This window comes from Neolamprologus multifasciatus, chromosome 18, assembly GCF_963576455.1.
Source record: "Neolamprologus multifasciatus chromosome 18, fNeoMul1.2, whole genome shotgun sequence".
Lineage (NCBI taxonomy): Eukaryota > Metazoa > Chordata > Actinopteri > Cichliformes > Cichlidae > Neolamprologus > Neolamprologus multifasciatus.
This window is the reverse complement of record NC_140456.1, coordinates 27247362-27262934: the sequence shown is the minus strand read 5'-3', so window position 1 is coordinate 27262934 and position 15573 is coordinate 27247362. Positions and strand designations below refer to the sequence as shown.

The window sequence follows — 15573 nt, the reverse complement described above, 5'->3', positions numbered from 1 at the left end:
TATTTTACATGGTATAGCTAATAACACAATGATTGCGAATAGCTGATTTTAGCTTGTATTTAACTAAAATATATTAACATATTATTATATATTATTAATAAGGTTATGAGGTCTCATGTAGACACGTGTCACATCTTTAAATCCTTCTTTCCTCACACACACAAACAGTCAAAAAGAAACAGCGTTAGCTTGAAATTAATATATTTTGTTTTTACATCACCATTATCAACCCATTTTGCAACATTAACATCCATCAAACACAAATTTAAAAACAGGCCTATGAAAAATATAGAAATATTTTTATCTGGAGCACATAAAAATAAAAATATATAGCTTAAATTCTACAAGACAGTCTGGGAATAGGCGCTATAAAACTCTAATCTGATGTGTTTAAAAAATAACAGAACGTGTCTTATTGAATCATCAGCATTGACTTAGATTGATTTAGTTTAATTTTAAGAAAAGAGAAAGAGAAATATTTTCTTTTGCTGCCTGGACAAAAAAGAGACCTCGACGCAGATTCCTACATTTCCCACTCACCACTTCGGTTTAAAGCTCCGCTCAGAGAGGTTTGTGGGATTTGAATGCTTAAGCGTTGAGATGTGCACTACTATCTGCAGTTTTTTTATTGAATAAAACTACATCACCCAGACGTGTTTAAGGCTCAAACGTTGCGTGTTTGGCTCATCCTTGACCGGAGCAGATTGGCTTTTTTGCTGCATATTGCAGACAGACACCGGGCTAATGAAATAATTATCTTACCGGCCAATGTGAACTTGATGGTGAGTGAGCAAATGAACCACAGAAAAATGCATTTCACTCGGGGAATATAGTCTGTTATCGCTGAAAGAAAAAAAAACGACGAGGGTAATTATATAGAACAATTTCATCTCAAAATCCCAGATTAGAGAGAAAGCAGCTGGCCTTTTACAAATACAGGACAGGTGCCAGCAAGGTGCAGTGGTGAAACTGTGTCGCCCCCTCCCTTCAGATCTTTCTGATTTTTTTTTTTCATTAATTGCTTCAATTTCTTGCTCAAGATGTGAGGACTCCTTCATGTCATCCTTCAGTGGACTCGGCATGGCGCAGGAGGAGGACAAGCACAGCCTGGAGGCGAAATTTGCTGCGGCAGTTAAAGTGGTCCGGAGTTTGCCAGAAGAAGGTGATGACTTATTAAAATCTGCTATAGAGCCCGTGTGGGAAAATAAGTAGAAAATGGTTGAACTCGAGTGCTCAATGATCAGCTGTGGAGTGTAAAATCTGTCCTCACTGGGCTTGTTTGTTCACTCTGTGTGATTGACCTACATGTGTTGCACTTAAGAGCTGTCACTCACACTTGGCTGACCCCAAAGCTGCTACAGGGATGAGAGCTGATTAACCGAATCAGACGCTTCGTGCATCTTTGCTACATTGTGTGTTACTGGTTTACTGCACACAAAGCCTGAGCTTGCCTTTCTGTTGTTTCCTTATTTTTTAGGTACTTTTCAGCCATCTGATGACATGATGCTGATGTTCTACAGTTACTATAAGCAGGCCACTATGGGGCCGTGCAACATTTCCAGACCAACCGGCTTCTGGGACACCCATGGAAAAGCTAAATGGTATATGCATTTCTAATATGGACCCATAATACCCCAACTAGCTTTTAAAAAATGCACAAGAGCCATGAAATTTTACTATCGGGGTCCCTCCCCTGTGGCACGCATGACCACTGCATGGCTATTTTACTATGGAGCCAAATGCACTTAGTTCTCCCCCGTATACTGTTGCACAAATACAGAAAAGACTTCAACTTCCCAGCCTCAGTTGATTTTGAACTATGACTTTGTGTTCTCAGGGATGCATGGAGCTCTTTAGGAAATATGACAAAGGAGGAAGCCATGAAGAGTTATATTGAGAACATCCAGCTGGTAAGTCCTTTCAGGCAAAACTGGGGCTGAATAGAAGCAGCACGCAGAATAATAAACACTCGTGGCATCATGCTTTGAATAAATGACTTGGCGTGCTCAGAAAAGCGCGGGCATTTAGTCGAGGGATATCTTAAACAACTCTCCTCTTGCAAAATCTATAAAGTATCTTATTGGCACTGTTGTTTGTCTCAACTTGCATGCATTTGTACCATAATGCTCCCGAATCAAAAGAGCCTTTCTGTTGATTTATCAAATTTGTATGTGTGTTTTCAGATTCTGGAGACTGTGCCAATTTCAGAAGATGTGTCTGACCTGGTACAGATGCTGGGAAATTTCTACACAGAGGTAGAGGGAGAGGAGGCCGAAGAAAATGAGGTGGACAGGAGACCCTTCACCAGGCCCTTTGCACAACATGCGGGTAAAGCAAGCCTGGAAACACGCCTATTGAGTATTCTCAAGTTGTCGTGTTTCTGATCAGTATGGTGTCATGACATGACGGCATTCCATCTCAATTCATCAAATTTTGCAAAATAAATAAATTCAGTCAAATTCCATTATCTAGAAAACTAGTCGAGCTGGATCCTTCACATCTTTAAGGTAAATGTTTGGTTTGGCGGCTCTGTGACTGTGGACTATCAATTAAAGTTCATATAGAGTGATGGATGCTTGCAATCCCTAAAATGTTTGACATTTGACAGCAGATTTGGAGGCCTGTAGAAACCACCGTTTTGCATATATTAGGCATATATTTCGTTTACAGCTTCTCATACACATACTTGATTTTCTTTAAAACAAGAGCTTTCACAGAGATTAAATCTAAATACATTTTCATCCAACTTCAATGCGATATGTACTGAAAGCCAAATAACGAACAAGTTTCTGTTAATGTCATATAGAAAATTTGTGATGGTGCTCTCTCTCATTTTCCCAGTATCGATTTTGAAACACTCATCTATCTGCTAAACATTGTAATGACCCTGTTGCTATGCAACTGTAAATGTTTTGAGGGGTTTCGTGTGGCTTTTGGTCCACATGTGAAGGCACGTCAAAGGAAATGAAAACACAGTAGCCTGCAGGTGATAGCAGCGCTGCTCAGATGGGGTGATATAGTGATCTTTTTTTTTTCTTAATGCATGTCTTACATGTTTTTTTATCCCTAGATGAGCTGGTTAAATCTTTTAAGAAGCCAACAATGGAAGGCAAGTCTTTGGTGTTTGCGATGGCTGTAGACTTGATAGAGTTTTTTAGTCTAGTTACGTTGCTTTCATTGCTGTTGCTGTAAAAAAAAAAAATTAGAGCAGATTTTCTTGTGCTTTTTTGTCATGTCTAGTATGTGCTGTGGTAAGGCGTGTTGGTCTGTTGGCTCGCATCGTGGCGTTGTTACAGTGTGCAGACCCCGTGAAGTGATGTCAAGTTTCCTGTGTGGCTTTTCTGTCGTGCAGATTTTTGCTGTGCATCTATATGCAAGTTTTGAATTAATCAAGAGCATTTCCCTCACTGTTCAGGGTATGGGGATCTGTGGGATGATATTCAGAACCTCCACGAAAACGAAAACGACAACAGTGCTCGAGGCTTGAGTGTCAGTAGCGAGGAGAATAGTGGCGTGGAGAGAAATGAGGGAAGTAGTGAATGGAGGAGAAGTGAGGAAGAGGAAAATGGGGATGAAGGACACAATGCGGACCATGAAGACAAGGAGGAGGAAAGAGGTACAGTGTAGTTTGGGTCATGGGCTGACAGAGGTGCTGGTTTGTGTTGTTGTAGAGGCAACATACAGCCAAATAATTGCTTCTCTCCTAACTTTGCTTATTTGTTTGCCTGTTTTAATGAGTTTAGCAGGAAATCAGTGCAGTTATTAAGTCTGCTCTTTGGGATCCCATAAACCCTTATTGCCAAGTATTAGATAAGACCATTAGCTGAGATTTCTTTTGGAATTTTTTCCCCCTTTTCTTTCCAGGAAAAATACAAAAAATCATGAAATGTTGAATATTTAAAGGATGCAAGACACACGTGGATGGGATTTTTCCAGTTCCATATTTTTATTTTTAAACTCAAGACGACTAGGTTATAATAGCTTTGCACGATTCACAGATCTACATAATATTTATTGTGTGCCTCAGTCTGAAACCATTATATCTCCCATCCCCTTCACTGTAAGTCAACGTTTTCTGATTGGCTGCCCCTCATAAACGCCATGAAGTGAGTGGAGGTTTGTACTGATCATATTAAGACATTTTTGGTGTTAATATGATTACCCACCATTGTCACAGTAGGTATATATGTGGGGCGATCGTGGCTCAAGAGTTAGCAGTTCGTCTTGTAATTGGAAGGTTGCCGGTTTGAGCCCTGGCTCGGACAGTCTCAGTCGTTGTGTCCTTGGGCAAGACACTTCACCTACCGCCTATTGGTGATGGCCAGAGGGGCCGATGGCACGATATGGCAGCCTCGCTTCTGTCAGTCTGCCCCAGGGCAGCTGTGGCTACAACTGTAGCTTGCCTTCACATTTTGGGGTCCTTAAGGACTAGTAAAGCGCTGTACAAATTCAGGCCACAGGCCAGGCCATTCACCAGTGGAATTGTAAAGCGCTTTGAGGGTCCCGAAAAGCGCTATATAAATGCAATCCATTATTATTATTATATATCCCAGAAAATAAGGAAAAACATATAAATAATACACAGCATTTCTATCAGATAAAGAAAAAGTATTTTCATAATTCTTTCCCATAGTCCATGTCTTTGTATTATGTCAGACTGGAGTCCTGACCCACGGCTGTTAATGGTGGAGGACAAGAGGTGGAGGTGGTCTGACACTAAAGGCTCCTGCAGCAGCGTGGAGCCCAGCGTGTCCTCCTTCACCAACGGGACCCACAGCTCCCTCAACAGCGATGTGGAGGAAGAGCTGGCGTGTACCTTAGAGCCCAGTGTACAGTATAACCCATACATGCATTTTAATGGACATCTGACGGGTAAGATTACATAGAAATGCTAACATTCTGTATTGGATTGCATGCTGGATATGGAAAACCAAAATATCTGATAAGACATCATCTGTAAATTGCTGTCAAATTGTACAGTATAGTTCTCTTTAGCCTGTAATTTAAAAATGTAGCTTTTAGGCACACTTTACAGTGCTGGACATGCTCTTCTCTTTCTTTTTTTGTGCCTTAGATCATAACGATGCTATTCTTGAGAAGAATCACCGATCCACTGACTCAGATAATGAAGAGTTCTGTGACTCCATGGAGCACCTAGCCACGGATGAGGTGTGGTGCGAAACATGCTTTCCAAATAAAAATAAAGTCCATTGCATGAGCTATTCATATTTCGTCCATACAAAGTGTGATGATGCTCTTCATTTTCCTGCTAAGCGGCTGTCCACGTCCAAAGGCCTCTCACGGGGATCAGGAGCAGGCTCGATGAAGCAAAGGGATGTCTGGTTTGAGAGCAACACCACCCTGATAGATGGAGAAGATTGTGTCCTCACAGGAGATGTTAAAGAAGGGATTAGTCCAAGAAAACACAACAGCTCCTTGTCAAGAACAGGGAGAGGTGAGATTACTGCAGATGATGTTGAATCCCCGATTTAGCAGCCCCTCACAATGTATTCCCCCGTTTATTCTCCTGAGCATTTAAATGAATCAGATACCCTTCCTACCATTCCATAAAGTCTGCATCTCCTTCCAGGTTCTCAGACACCGAGGGCTACCTGCAGCACTGAGCCATGTGTGAGCGTAAATGCCACCTGCTGCTGTGTGTCACCGAGCAGACTGCATCCTGGCAGTGTTACCAGGGGAAGCATCAATGAGCAAATAGCCACTGCTCTGCTGAGACTGCAGCGCGACATGGCCAATGTGCTGTACAGGCTGCATGCTCTGGAGGAGCTGACCAAGTCACAGGTGAACAACTAGACATGTGGCCACTTGTTTAGGTGCAATTAAGGAACTTTTTGTCACAGTTTTTCTCTTTTTTAAATCATAAAAAATTTAATTAAAATCGACAAATTCTAAATTGATTTTATTTTCATTTCCTTCAAGACAATCACTGATTCTAAGGATGTTTTCTTTAACATTTTTTTAAAAATAATTTTCATGTTCTTTTCTTTCAGTCGAGATCATCTTTGCCAAGGCGGGGAGACTCTGTAACTATACCAAGACAGGTGCTCATTAAAAAGCTTTTTCGCTCTCAGCTATGAAGCATGACCTGTTATTATACTCTCCCCGAAGGGAGGAAGTATGTAACCGGTTTGTTTGCCTGCCTGTTTGTTTGCTAGCACTCTAGCATCCACAGTTTTCAGCATATCATGTTCAAATTTTGTGCGACAGTAGATAGCAGTAACAGCTCGAGCTGATTTAATTTTGGTGAAAACCAGGTCAAGCTCAAAGTCACACCAAATGTGAAAATCAGTAAAAACTTTATATTACCTGCATTGTTTTAATAAATCATCTTCAAACTTCACAACAATATACGAGGCCTTGAGGACACGAGTACCTCGGTTTGCTAAACATTTGACCTTAGCCTTCGTTGTTAGTGCACGAGGTTAAAGTTAACGTTGAATAAAAAAATTCAGTAAACCATAGTGAGTAATATATGATATGAAGGTGACAGAGCTGTACAACACTTTTTGTTTTGTTTTTTCAATACAATGCCCTACGACCTCACAATGATGCCAGAAAGTTTCACACATGTGAATATATCATAATATCTCAAGTTTTCACAGTCCACAGATATCAAAGATTTCAGCCAATTCTGCTTCAATCATATGTGCAAAGATAATAAAATACACCATTTCAAGGTCATAGGTCAAAGGTCAGAGATCAGTGTGTTGTCATAAAAACCTGCTGATGTCACTATGTTGTATTAAAACAGTGTTTTAGCAAACTCCTTGTGCTCTCTGAGTGCTTTTGTTATTATTATGATATCTTGAACTGTTTCAAAGTGGAAGTTAGAGGCTTTTTTCAGTTCCACTGGGAAATCAGAGTGCCTTTATCCCTCTTGTTTTTTATTTCTGATTTTTCTTTTAAGTTCCTGAGACCATCGTGGTGGCCTTGTGACTTCTCCCCACTCACAGTCGTGTTCACCGCACTCTGGCCTCTTATCACCCACTGGCTTGTCCACCTTTACTTACAACGAAAGAGAAGGTGAGAAAAAGTACCTCACATTCTGAGAAAATGACTCTTCTTGTTTTATGACCACAATAAAACACAACTAAAATTCAGTTTCTGCTTTTCTCCTCACAGCAAAATACCGTGAATTGTCTACTATTACTGGCAACTATCAACATCGATCAAAGAAGATGAACTGTGGATGAAAACGATGCACTTTTTGGGGGGTTTTGTGGCTTTCTTGAGCTAAAATCAGATGCAGAGTGCAATGAGGCATCGGTAGAAATTTACAAGGCTGTTTTAGATGAACGAATGGTTGGAAACTTGGCGATGTAGTGTAGCGTTTTAACTTGAAGCAGACTTTTGAGGTATTTAAGAAAAGGGTTTGATTTATGCATCAACAGTGCTGGCCCAGTTTCTTTGCTCCAGTTAGTCTGTCATGAGGTGGTGATCTTATATATGATGAGGAGATTTCCAGAACCTTTGCATAACTTGTGAAGTTAATTCACGGTTCATTGTCATGCAATAGCTGTAGACTTCAAGCGATAAAGAGTTTTAGAGATTCTCATTCCCAGTTATTTATTGTACATTTTATATTTGAATTAGTTTTTCCCCTCAAACTAGAGTGTTCCATTACATGTACTGTAAGGTAATTACAAGGACTTTGGTCTTTTATATGTGTTGTCTTGAATAGATACATATTTTAGGAGAGTTTCTTTTAAAGTCAAAAACACACTTGATGTGAGAAACATTATTATTTTTGTGTCAGACTATTTATTTTATAGCTTTACTGCTATAGTAACCAAAAAACAAAAAAACAACCGAGAAGAGTGCAGACAGTCCACATATCTATATACACATTCTTGTTTCTTGACAGTTTTAAGTAGACAATGAAGAATACTGTTTGGTTTACATAAGGATAATGCTTACAGTTGTAAAATATGAGCATATGAAGCACATTGCAAATGTAATAAATACATTCTTAGAACAATCACATTTTAATTATGTTGATGCTTATTTGAGAGGCTGTGAGTTTTTTCCAAGAGTGTTTTCTTATTTCTATTTATCAGGGTGAGTAGTTACTAAAATATTTTTGTATTTTTCTGTAGCGGTTAATCCACCAGAATGTGCAAGCTATTTAAAAAAAAATGCTAAAATATATTATTGTTATTATCCACGAATTTTATGCGTATTACTATTATGTTTTTTTTTTTTAACTGAGATGTAAAATACAGTTATATGCTTTCATTCCGGAACAGATAAATCGGTTTTAGTGGTTAGTAAGTTATGCTTGATTAATTTCCAGCTCAAGATTGGGCAAAACAATGTGGACATTTCTTTAAAAATAAATAAATAGGTACTTTAGCGTGACCACAAAAGGGAGTCAAATTTCGACCGGGATACAAAATTTGTCACAACATGGTGGAGGTCATATCCGGGTTATTTTCCGCTGTCAGTTCTTGCCACAAACACGGACCTTTAACTCTCAGGGACAGTCATATAACTTGCATATAGCTTAACTGGGGTCTTTCACAGGTGACAATTAAATATGTTTTCCTTGTCAACGACGGTCCAGCCTCAGGTAAGAAAGCAGGATAAGTTAGCTCAAGCTAATAGTAGCGCTCTTGTTCTTTTGGTTCACTTGAACGTGCTAGTAAGCTAGCTTAACCTTAGCCTGTTTGTATGACTCCCCCTGCTGTCTTTCGTTGTAGTTTATTTTGAACTGTGCATTTACATCGGTGGACATGTTGCCACACCAGTTATCTGCTGTTTTCCCGTAGTTAAAGTAAAATAAGCAACGTGGGTCGTTGAGAGAAGTTTTGGCTAGCGCGTTAACGTTTCCCCGCCTCCGCTGTGTCCTTAGTTGTGTGTCAAATAGTAGACTGCGTCATTGAGCGACGTGTCATTAATTAATCTGTCAATCGCCTATATGTAGCTATGTTTATGTTTGTTTATGCCATGCAACTTTGCAACACCAGCTAGCTAACGTGATCTGTCTACATCGTCACCAGTCTCAATATGAGCAGCCTTCAGCTTGTAAGTGTATCTTTTGATATACACAAAGTGCTAGTCATTCACCAACTGATTGCAATGACCACAGGTGACTGTACCCCTGAGTCACCTCATCAACGTCCTCCACTCTCTGAAAAGCTCAGTGGGGAGCAGCAGCAGTGCCTCCTGCAAATCAAGAAAACATAAGGAGCGTGCTGCAGACCCAGAACTACACTGTGCCGAGGTACTCGCTGTACAAGTCCATGTCCTGACACTTGCTTTAATGTTCTGAGCAATAACGAAAACATTGCATGCTCAATGTTATTAAAAATATGATGCACACCTCATAGGAAAAGCTATGTACTTTGTTTGTTTACAGTCTGTGTGGAATTTACGGGAGCTGGGTTTATCAGATCTGGGAACGCAGCAGCTGGATGAGCTGGTGAATCGTGTGTTGCCACACTTGAGCCCACAGGAAGCGCCACTTGCATTTGGTGGTCAGACGGCCTGGAGGACCTCGCATCTCTCCACACATTCCTTTTTCCACAATAAGTATGGTGAGGAAGATGTATTTCAATATATCTCTATCTCACATCAGATTGATTAGTGTTGCTACTAAATGATTGTCACACAGGCCGACAAACCGGTTAGCAACCCTATTGCAATTTCAGGTTGCGAGGGAAAAATGTGCATTCCCCTGGTGAAATCGGTTACATCAGAAACCTTCTAGTAGATTGGTGCCATCACTTTTAGTTCATCTTCCAGGCAAACTTTGAGCAACTGTGCAACCTGTTAGTGACCGAAGCAGTGAAAAGAACCTTTTTCGTGCAGCACCATATACGTCTTTGCAACCAATTTCCCGCCCATCAATCTTCAGCAACCACTTGCCAGCCAAACATGGAATGCACTTTTTTCCCCTTGCTTAAAGGAAGCGAGCCTCTGTGGTTACAGGTTTCTCACTGACTGGTCTCTAAGCCTGGTGACTGCCAGCAACCACTTGCAACATTTTGATGAATGCACACTTTTCTCTTATGACCAGTAGTTGCCACATGACTGCCAGCTGGTCTCTAAGCTTGTGTGACTGAGGCCTTAATGAGACAGTAAGGCATCTGCTACCAGTTTGCCCTGCAGTTACCTCATGATTTAAACGACATTTCTCTCTCCCCAGGCTTCTCATGGAGTCGCGTGCCGACACCGGTGTTTTCAAGGCTGCACCCTTCACCACTTCAGTCTGTCTGTACAGATCTCCAGTACCAGCCAGGTAACCATGGATTACAAAGTAGTTCAATAATTTTATGAAAGACTCTAACTTCATATTGAGTTACAACAAATAAATGATCTGAGTTGGTTTGTACGTTTATGTGAAAGCAAGACAGGCTGACATTACTGACAGGGTCATTGCAAGCATATCTTACATTTGCGTTGTACTTCTAGCTGTAACAACATATACATTTACACTCACTGACCAATTTATTAGCTACACTTGTGAGACGTCTATACAAGCTCTCCTGCTGGAACTTTTTAAACGTTTATTTGAAATTGTTATAAAGGCGTTAATTCTAAGTGATGTTTATGGCTGAGCTCAGATCTATAAGTATTTCCTGTGTTTTGTTCATCCCATTGACATAACTGATAAGAGCTATTTTACTGGACTCCGCTTTTGATAAAGTTGCTGATGACTTTACTATGTTTATGTCTGCGTGATTTATTTCAGCGTTGGTTCAGACCAGAGGTTTTAAAACTTTAAGGAGCAAAACAAGACGACTGCAGTCAGCTTTCGAACGGCCTGCCGACTCTGAAGGGTTCACGCCATCTTTTATGAAGGTATGTTTCTTCACAAGGTTGGCATGCATTGCCAAATCTTTATGTTGTGGATGTGTATAACATTTTTAATACTTTCTGTCATCAATGTGCATGATAAAATGCAGCAGCAAGTATGAAAAACAGAGCAGAAATTCGGCACACTGCCTTTTACAGTCACAAAACTTGAGGAATGTGTGACAGCTGTTTAGTCTGTGACACCTGCAGACTTGTAATTTAACTTGATGACCAAAGAAATATTTTTTTTACATATATAAATATATATATTAGAATGAGGTTTGCTCATCTTGTCCCTGTAGTTGTAAAACCTGTGGCTCTGGTGGTTCTTGCAAGAGTAACAGTGATGCAGGCTTTTAGATTGCAGTACTGACCAGACTTGTTTTGGACTTCAGGGGTTTCTCACACGTGACAAGGGGATAGATGTCGAAAGTCTAGACAGCATGGTGAAGAACAAGAACATACCTGATGGACAGCAGGATGCGTTCAAGAGGGGCTTCGCTGAGGGTTTCCTGAAAGCTCAAGCCCTGACACAGCGAACTCAAGGCAAGTTTCAGTACAAACACACCCAGACTCAGTATCATTATACAGAATTAAACTCTGCTGATGTTCTTGTTTGACTGTTCAGACTCACTTAGGAGGACTCGTCTAATCCTGCTGGTGCTGCTTCTCGTTGGGCTGTATGGCATCTCGAAGACACCCTTCATATCGGGTAAAGGCCCTCTTTCCCTCCAAACACTGGATCTTAGCTTCAAAATAATTTGCCTCCAAAGTACTAATATTTTAATAATCAGTTAAAATATTAACAGTAGGGGTAAACACTTGCAAGCTAAGTAAGCTTGTTCCAACTAAACCATTTGCAGTGGTGCTGCTGTGTGATGTGGCTAACATGTAATGTGTTTGTCTGTGCGAGTTGATTAACCATGACATGTCGCATGATTTCGAACTTTAATCTAATCATTTTGGACAGTGCGGTTCCGAACCACATCAGGCCTGGACTCAGCCGTGGACCCTGTGCAGATGAAAAATGTGACATTTGAGCATGTAAAAGGGGTCGAAGAAGCTAAGAATGAGTTGCAGGAAGTGGTGGAGTTCCTTAAAAACCCACAGAAGTTCACAGCTTTGGGAGGAAAGCTGCCTAAAGGTAGGTTATTTTTCACAGTGGCACATTCACAGTGACCTCTGGCATTACTCTTTTAAAACTCATTTTTCTCCTCTGTTTTGTCTCTCTTTAATTTAGGAGTTTTACTTGTGGGCCCTCCAGGGACTGGAAAGACCCTGCTGGCCAGAGCAGTGGCAGGAGAGGCAGACGTACCGTTTTATTATGCCTCCGGCTCAGAGTTTGACGAAATGTTCGTTGGAGTGGGAGCGAGTCGCATCAGGAATCTCTTCAGTGCGTTTAAAAAATAAATAAATAAATAAAAATAAAAATGTTATTAGCATCATTTTTTTTTTTTGTATTAGTTAATTTAGAGTTTAAAGTTGATTGCTTGATATGTTCGTTTTTGGGTGACTGCTTTTCTTAAGGGGAGGCCAAAGCCAACGCTCCCTGTGTGATTTTCATCGATGAACTGGACAGCGTGGGTGGGAAAAGGATAGAGTCTCCTATGCACCCTTACTCCAGACAGACGATCAACCAGCTTCTTGCTGAGATGGATGGGTAATCTCTAAAATCAAAACTCACATTTATGAATGTTCAGGAAGCATGTCGGCTAAAATAATTTCTCAAAAAGCTAAATGTTGTGATTTTGTGATTGGTTTGGGTGGCATAATGATGGTACTGTATATTTTTGAGGTTTAAACGAGAGTCATTTAAATTTTTGAAATCTTCATTTTGTAGGTTTAAGCCAAATGAAGGGGTGATCATCATCGGAGCAACCAACTTCCCGGAGGCTTTAGATAAGTATGTTTTGCCTCTTATTCCCAGCGAAAATATCACTGCTCATATTTTAGAAATGTCAAAGTTTACAGTCTTCATTCTATCAGTTGTAATTGGCAATGCAAACAAAAAAGAGCTTAACCCTCTGGGCTGTGTTTCAAGTTATATGCTTGCACTTTATCATTTCTTTTTAACCAACTGACGTACCCTTGCAGTGCCCTGATTCGCCCAGGGCGTTTTGACATGCAAGTGACTGTGCCCAAACCAGATGTGAAAGGACGCACAGAAATTCTCAACTGGTACCTAAAGAAGATCAAAGTGGATCCAGGTGAGAAATTAGAATCTGCTAATGAGGAATAGGTTCATTATAATGCCCTTTCATAACCACATGGATGTTGTTTGTTATTTCTGCAGCTATCGAGGCCAATATTATTGCCCGAGGCACCGTGGGCTTCTCTGGTGCTGACCTTGAAAATCTGGTGAACCAGGCAGCCCTAAAGGCAGCGGTTGATGGCAAAGACATGGTCACTATGAAGGAGCTGGAGTTTGCTAAAGACAAAATCCTCATGGGTGAGTGATAGTTTGGTGTAAAGATGTACATCATCGAAAGTAAAGAGGCTAATCATAGCCTCTTTACTTTCTGTAAAGAGCTATGTAGCTATGTAAAGAGCTATGTAAAGAGCTGTGCTCGCTGTTATCAAACAGCGAGCACAGCGAAAGTCAGATGATCCCCTTTGAACAAGAACTGTGAACAGTGGTCTTTTCTTTGTTTTTCCTCAAGGCCCAGAGAGAAGGAGTGCAGAGATAGATGATAAGAACAAGCGCATCACGGCGTACCACGAGTCAGGCCATGCAATTGTAGCTTTCTATACCAAAGATGCGATGCCAATCAACAAGGCTACCATCATGCCCAGAGGCCCCAGTCTGGGACATGTAAGGAAAGCTGGAGCTAGTTCATACTCTCACTACGTAACTTTAAACTTTAATGCCTGGTTAAAACACTTTATCTTCTACATCCTCAACTTCATCTTTAATGCTTCTTTGAAGGTGTCCATGCTTCCAGAGAATGACAGGTGGAGCGAGACTCGCTCTCAACTTCTGGCCCAGATGGATGTCAGCATGGGCGGCCGTGTAGCTGAGGAAATCATATTTGGTCATGATTACATCACGACTGGTAAGAAAATGTCCTTGAAGTGACCAGAGAGAGAATGAACTGGTAAATTGTAGAAACACACTGATTCTTAGGTGAAGAAAGCTGCAGGACAAGGTGGAATTAATGATTTATATATGTGTGATGTAGGACTGAATGAGTCATTTCTTGTTCTTCAGGAGCATCAAGCGACTTTGATAGTGCCACCAGGATTGCTAAGATGATGGTAACCAGATATGGAATGTGTGAAAAGGTATATTTGCTTAAAAGCAGCACAAAGTGGAAGATTTTCTATGTCCTTACATTCATTTTTTTCAAGCATCCCCTTTGTCTGTGTGTCTCTTAGCTGGGTATAATGACCTACACTGATCTGGCAGCACAAAGCCCAGAGACACAAGCAGCTGTGGAGCAAGAAATCAGAGTGTTACTCAAGGTCTGTGTGATCTGTTATATAATGTTAAAAACCAACTCAGCTCCTGCTATGTTCTTTAAAAAAAATTACATTTTGTTTATGTTCTCTGACATCTTTTCTCTTGCTCTCTTCAGGAGTCATATGAGCGCGCCAAAGCCCTGCTGAAGTCTCATGCTAAAGAGCACAAGAACCTGGCAGATGCTCTGCTCATGTACGAGACACTAGATGCCAAAGAGATTCAGCTGGTCCTGGAGGGCAAAACCCTGGAGACCAGATGAACCCTGAGAGGACACAAATATCTCTGGGCACAGGTGGAGGAGGAGGTAGATTTTAAGAGGTCAACTGATAGAAAAAGGAAGGATGGACTCAGAGGCCTGCATTTATAATGTCACTTTACAAGTGTTCCTGTGGGAAAATCCCATCCCTTCATGCTGTCTCACCTTCACAGAATCCCATCACTATCCCCAGATAAGTAGTGCTGTGACTTAAAGCATAAACATGAGTGCCCCGTGTTCACATGTAAGCAGCAGTACTGGCTCACTGTATGGGATTAAAGGTTGAATGACTAAATGTTTAATATTAAAGATTTTGCTCAGGTCATTTTATTGCTTGGTGGGAGGAAACAAAACATGAATGTAAATATGTACTGCTAACATAACAGCATCTGAATTTCTTTTAGGGTTCCTCATAACTCAGCTGTATCACCATATTAATCTTTAGCCAGACAAAGACAGATTCACTTCTGGTCAATTGGAAACACCACATGTATTATCAACCCAAAGAGGTCATTGTTGATACAGCGTCCAGAATATACGTGAATCTCTACTCATGTTTCAGTTCTCTTCATGTGTTTGTGTTCATATCTGATATTTGTGAGGTGTGTTTCCAGTGTATCTTACTCCCCTGCTGCTTTATTTTGAAGGTTACTAAATAATTTTTTTTCTTCCGCAGTAGGATAAAGTTGAACTACAATGGCTCAGCACCTTGGCTAAGCGTGGATATTTAAAATGTTCGTGTGCACTCTTTGTGCCCTTAATTTTCTTTCAAGCGTACAAATGGAAGAAAAATTGCCCCTCAGCTTCAGAAAAGCACGTGACGTAAAGTGGCTGTGTTTGGCGTAGCAATACAGCTTTGGGATCGGAAGGCTTTTAGTTCTTAAATAAAAATAAGGCCATAATTTATTTAAAAAGTTTGAGATTGGCTTTTGGAAGCCTCCTCAGTGACATAGTAGTTTTTCTTGTACATGCAAATTGTGAAATAAAGACTCTGCAGTTATTCAGAGAAGCTAAAAGGCCAGCTCTCAGTATTGGGCTT

The 15573-nt window shown here is 40.6% G+C and overlaps 2 protein-coding genes across 6 annotated transcripts in view; both read left to right on the top strand.

Moving 5' to 3' along the window:
- Window positions 1-643: 643 nt before the first annotated feature.
- LOC146498176 (acyl-CoA-binding domain-containing protein 5-like) lies at window positions 644-7999 on the top strand. Of its 4 annotated transcripts, none has more exons than XM_085139270.1 (14): window positions 644-782; window positions 1071-1162; window positions 1478-1601; window positions 1838-1910; window positions 2184-2328; window positions 3071-3109; window positions 3416-3616; window positions 4657-4872; window positions 5075-5169; window positions 5275-5455; window positions 5591-5802; window positions 6012-6062; window positions 6929-7044; window positions 7144-7999. In XM_085139270.1, the coding sequence occupies exons 2-14, from the start codon at window positions 1081-1083 to the stop codon at window positions 7154-7156; spliced, it is 1548 nt and encodes a 515-aa protein (XP_084995396.1). In that variant the 5' UTR covers window positions 644-782; window positions 1071-1080; the 3' UTR covers window positions 7157-7999. The 4 variants fall into 4 exon arrangements, with proteins under 4 accessions (XP_084995396.1, XP_084995395.1, XP_084995394.1 ...); XM_085139269.1 differs by having other exon boundaries at window positions 644-867; window positions 1041-1162; XM_085139268.1 differs by having other exon boundaries at window positions 645-782; window positions 1041-1162.
- A 263-nt stretch (window positions 8000-8262) lies between these two features.
- yme1l1b (YME1-like 1b) overlaps window positions 8263-15573 on the top strand; it is a 7834-nt gene continuing 523 nt past the window's right edge. The window contains exons 1-18 of one of the 2 annotated variants that reach the window (XM_085139267.1): window positions 8263-8590; window positions 9110-9244; window positions 9380-9557; window positions 10169-10261; window positions 10715-10824; window positions 11214-11364; window positions 11447-11530; window positions 11810-11962; window positions 12059-12211; window positions 12346-12478; window positions 12659-12721; window positions 12913-13025; window positions 13112-13267; window positions 13479-13630; window positions 13745-13871; window positions 14027-14100; window positions 14194-14280; window positions 14394-15573. The exon at window positions 14394-15573 is cut by the window's right edge and continues 523 nt beyond it. In XM_085139267.1, the coding sequence (XP_084995393.1) occupies window positions 8558-8590; window positions 9110-9244; window positions 9380-9557; window positions 10169-10261; window positions 10715-10824; window positions 11214-11364; window positions 11447-11530; window positions 11810-11962; window positions 12059-12211; window positions 12346-12478; window positions 12659-12721; window positions 12913-13025; window positions 13112-13267; window positions 13479-13630; window positions 13745-13871; window positions 14027-14100; window positions 14194-14280; window positions 14394-14537 (2139 nt within the window). In that variant the 5' untranslated portion in view covers window positions 8263-8557 and the 3' untranslated portion in view covers window positions 14538-15573. Of the gene's footprint in view, window positions 8591-9109; window positions 9245-9379; window positions 9558-10168; window positions 10262-10714; window positions 10825-11213; window positions 11365-11446; window positions 11531-11788; window positions 11963-12058; window positions 12212-12345; window positions 12479-12658; window positions 12722-12912; window positions 13026-13111; window positions 13268-13478; window positions 13631-13744; window positions 13872-14026; window positions 14101-14193; window positions 14281-14393 lie in introns of both variants that reach the window. The other variant, XM_085139266.1, reaches the window with a different exon arrangement.

Coding starts and splice junctions, on each gene's coding strand:
- LOC146498176 (XM_085139269.1), top strand. CDS start 1,057: ATGTCATCCTTCAGTGGACTCGGCATGGCGCAGGAGGAGGACAAGCAC. Junction 1,602..1,837: donor ACCCATGGAAAAGCTAAATG/GTATATGCATTT, acceptor TTGTGTTCTCAG/GGATGCATGGAGCTCTTTAG. Junction 5,803..6,011: donor AGGAGCTGACCAAGTCACAG/GTGAACAACTAG, acceptor CTTTTCTTTCAG/TCGAGATCATCTTTGCCAAG.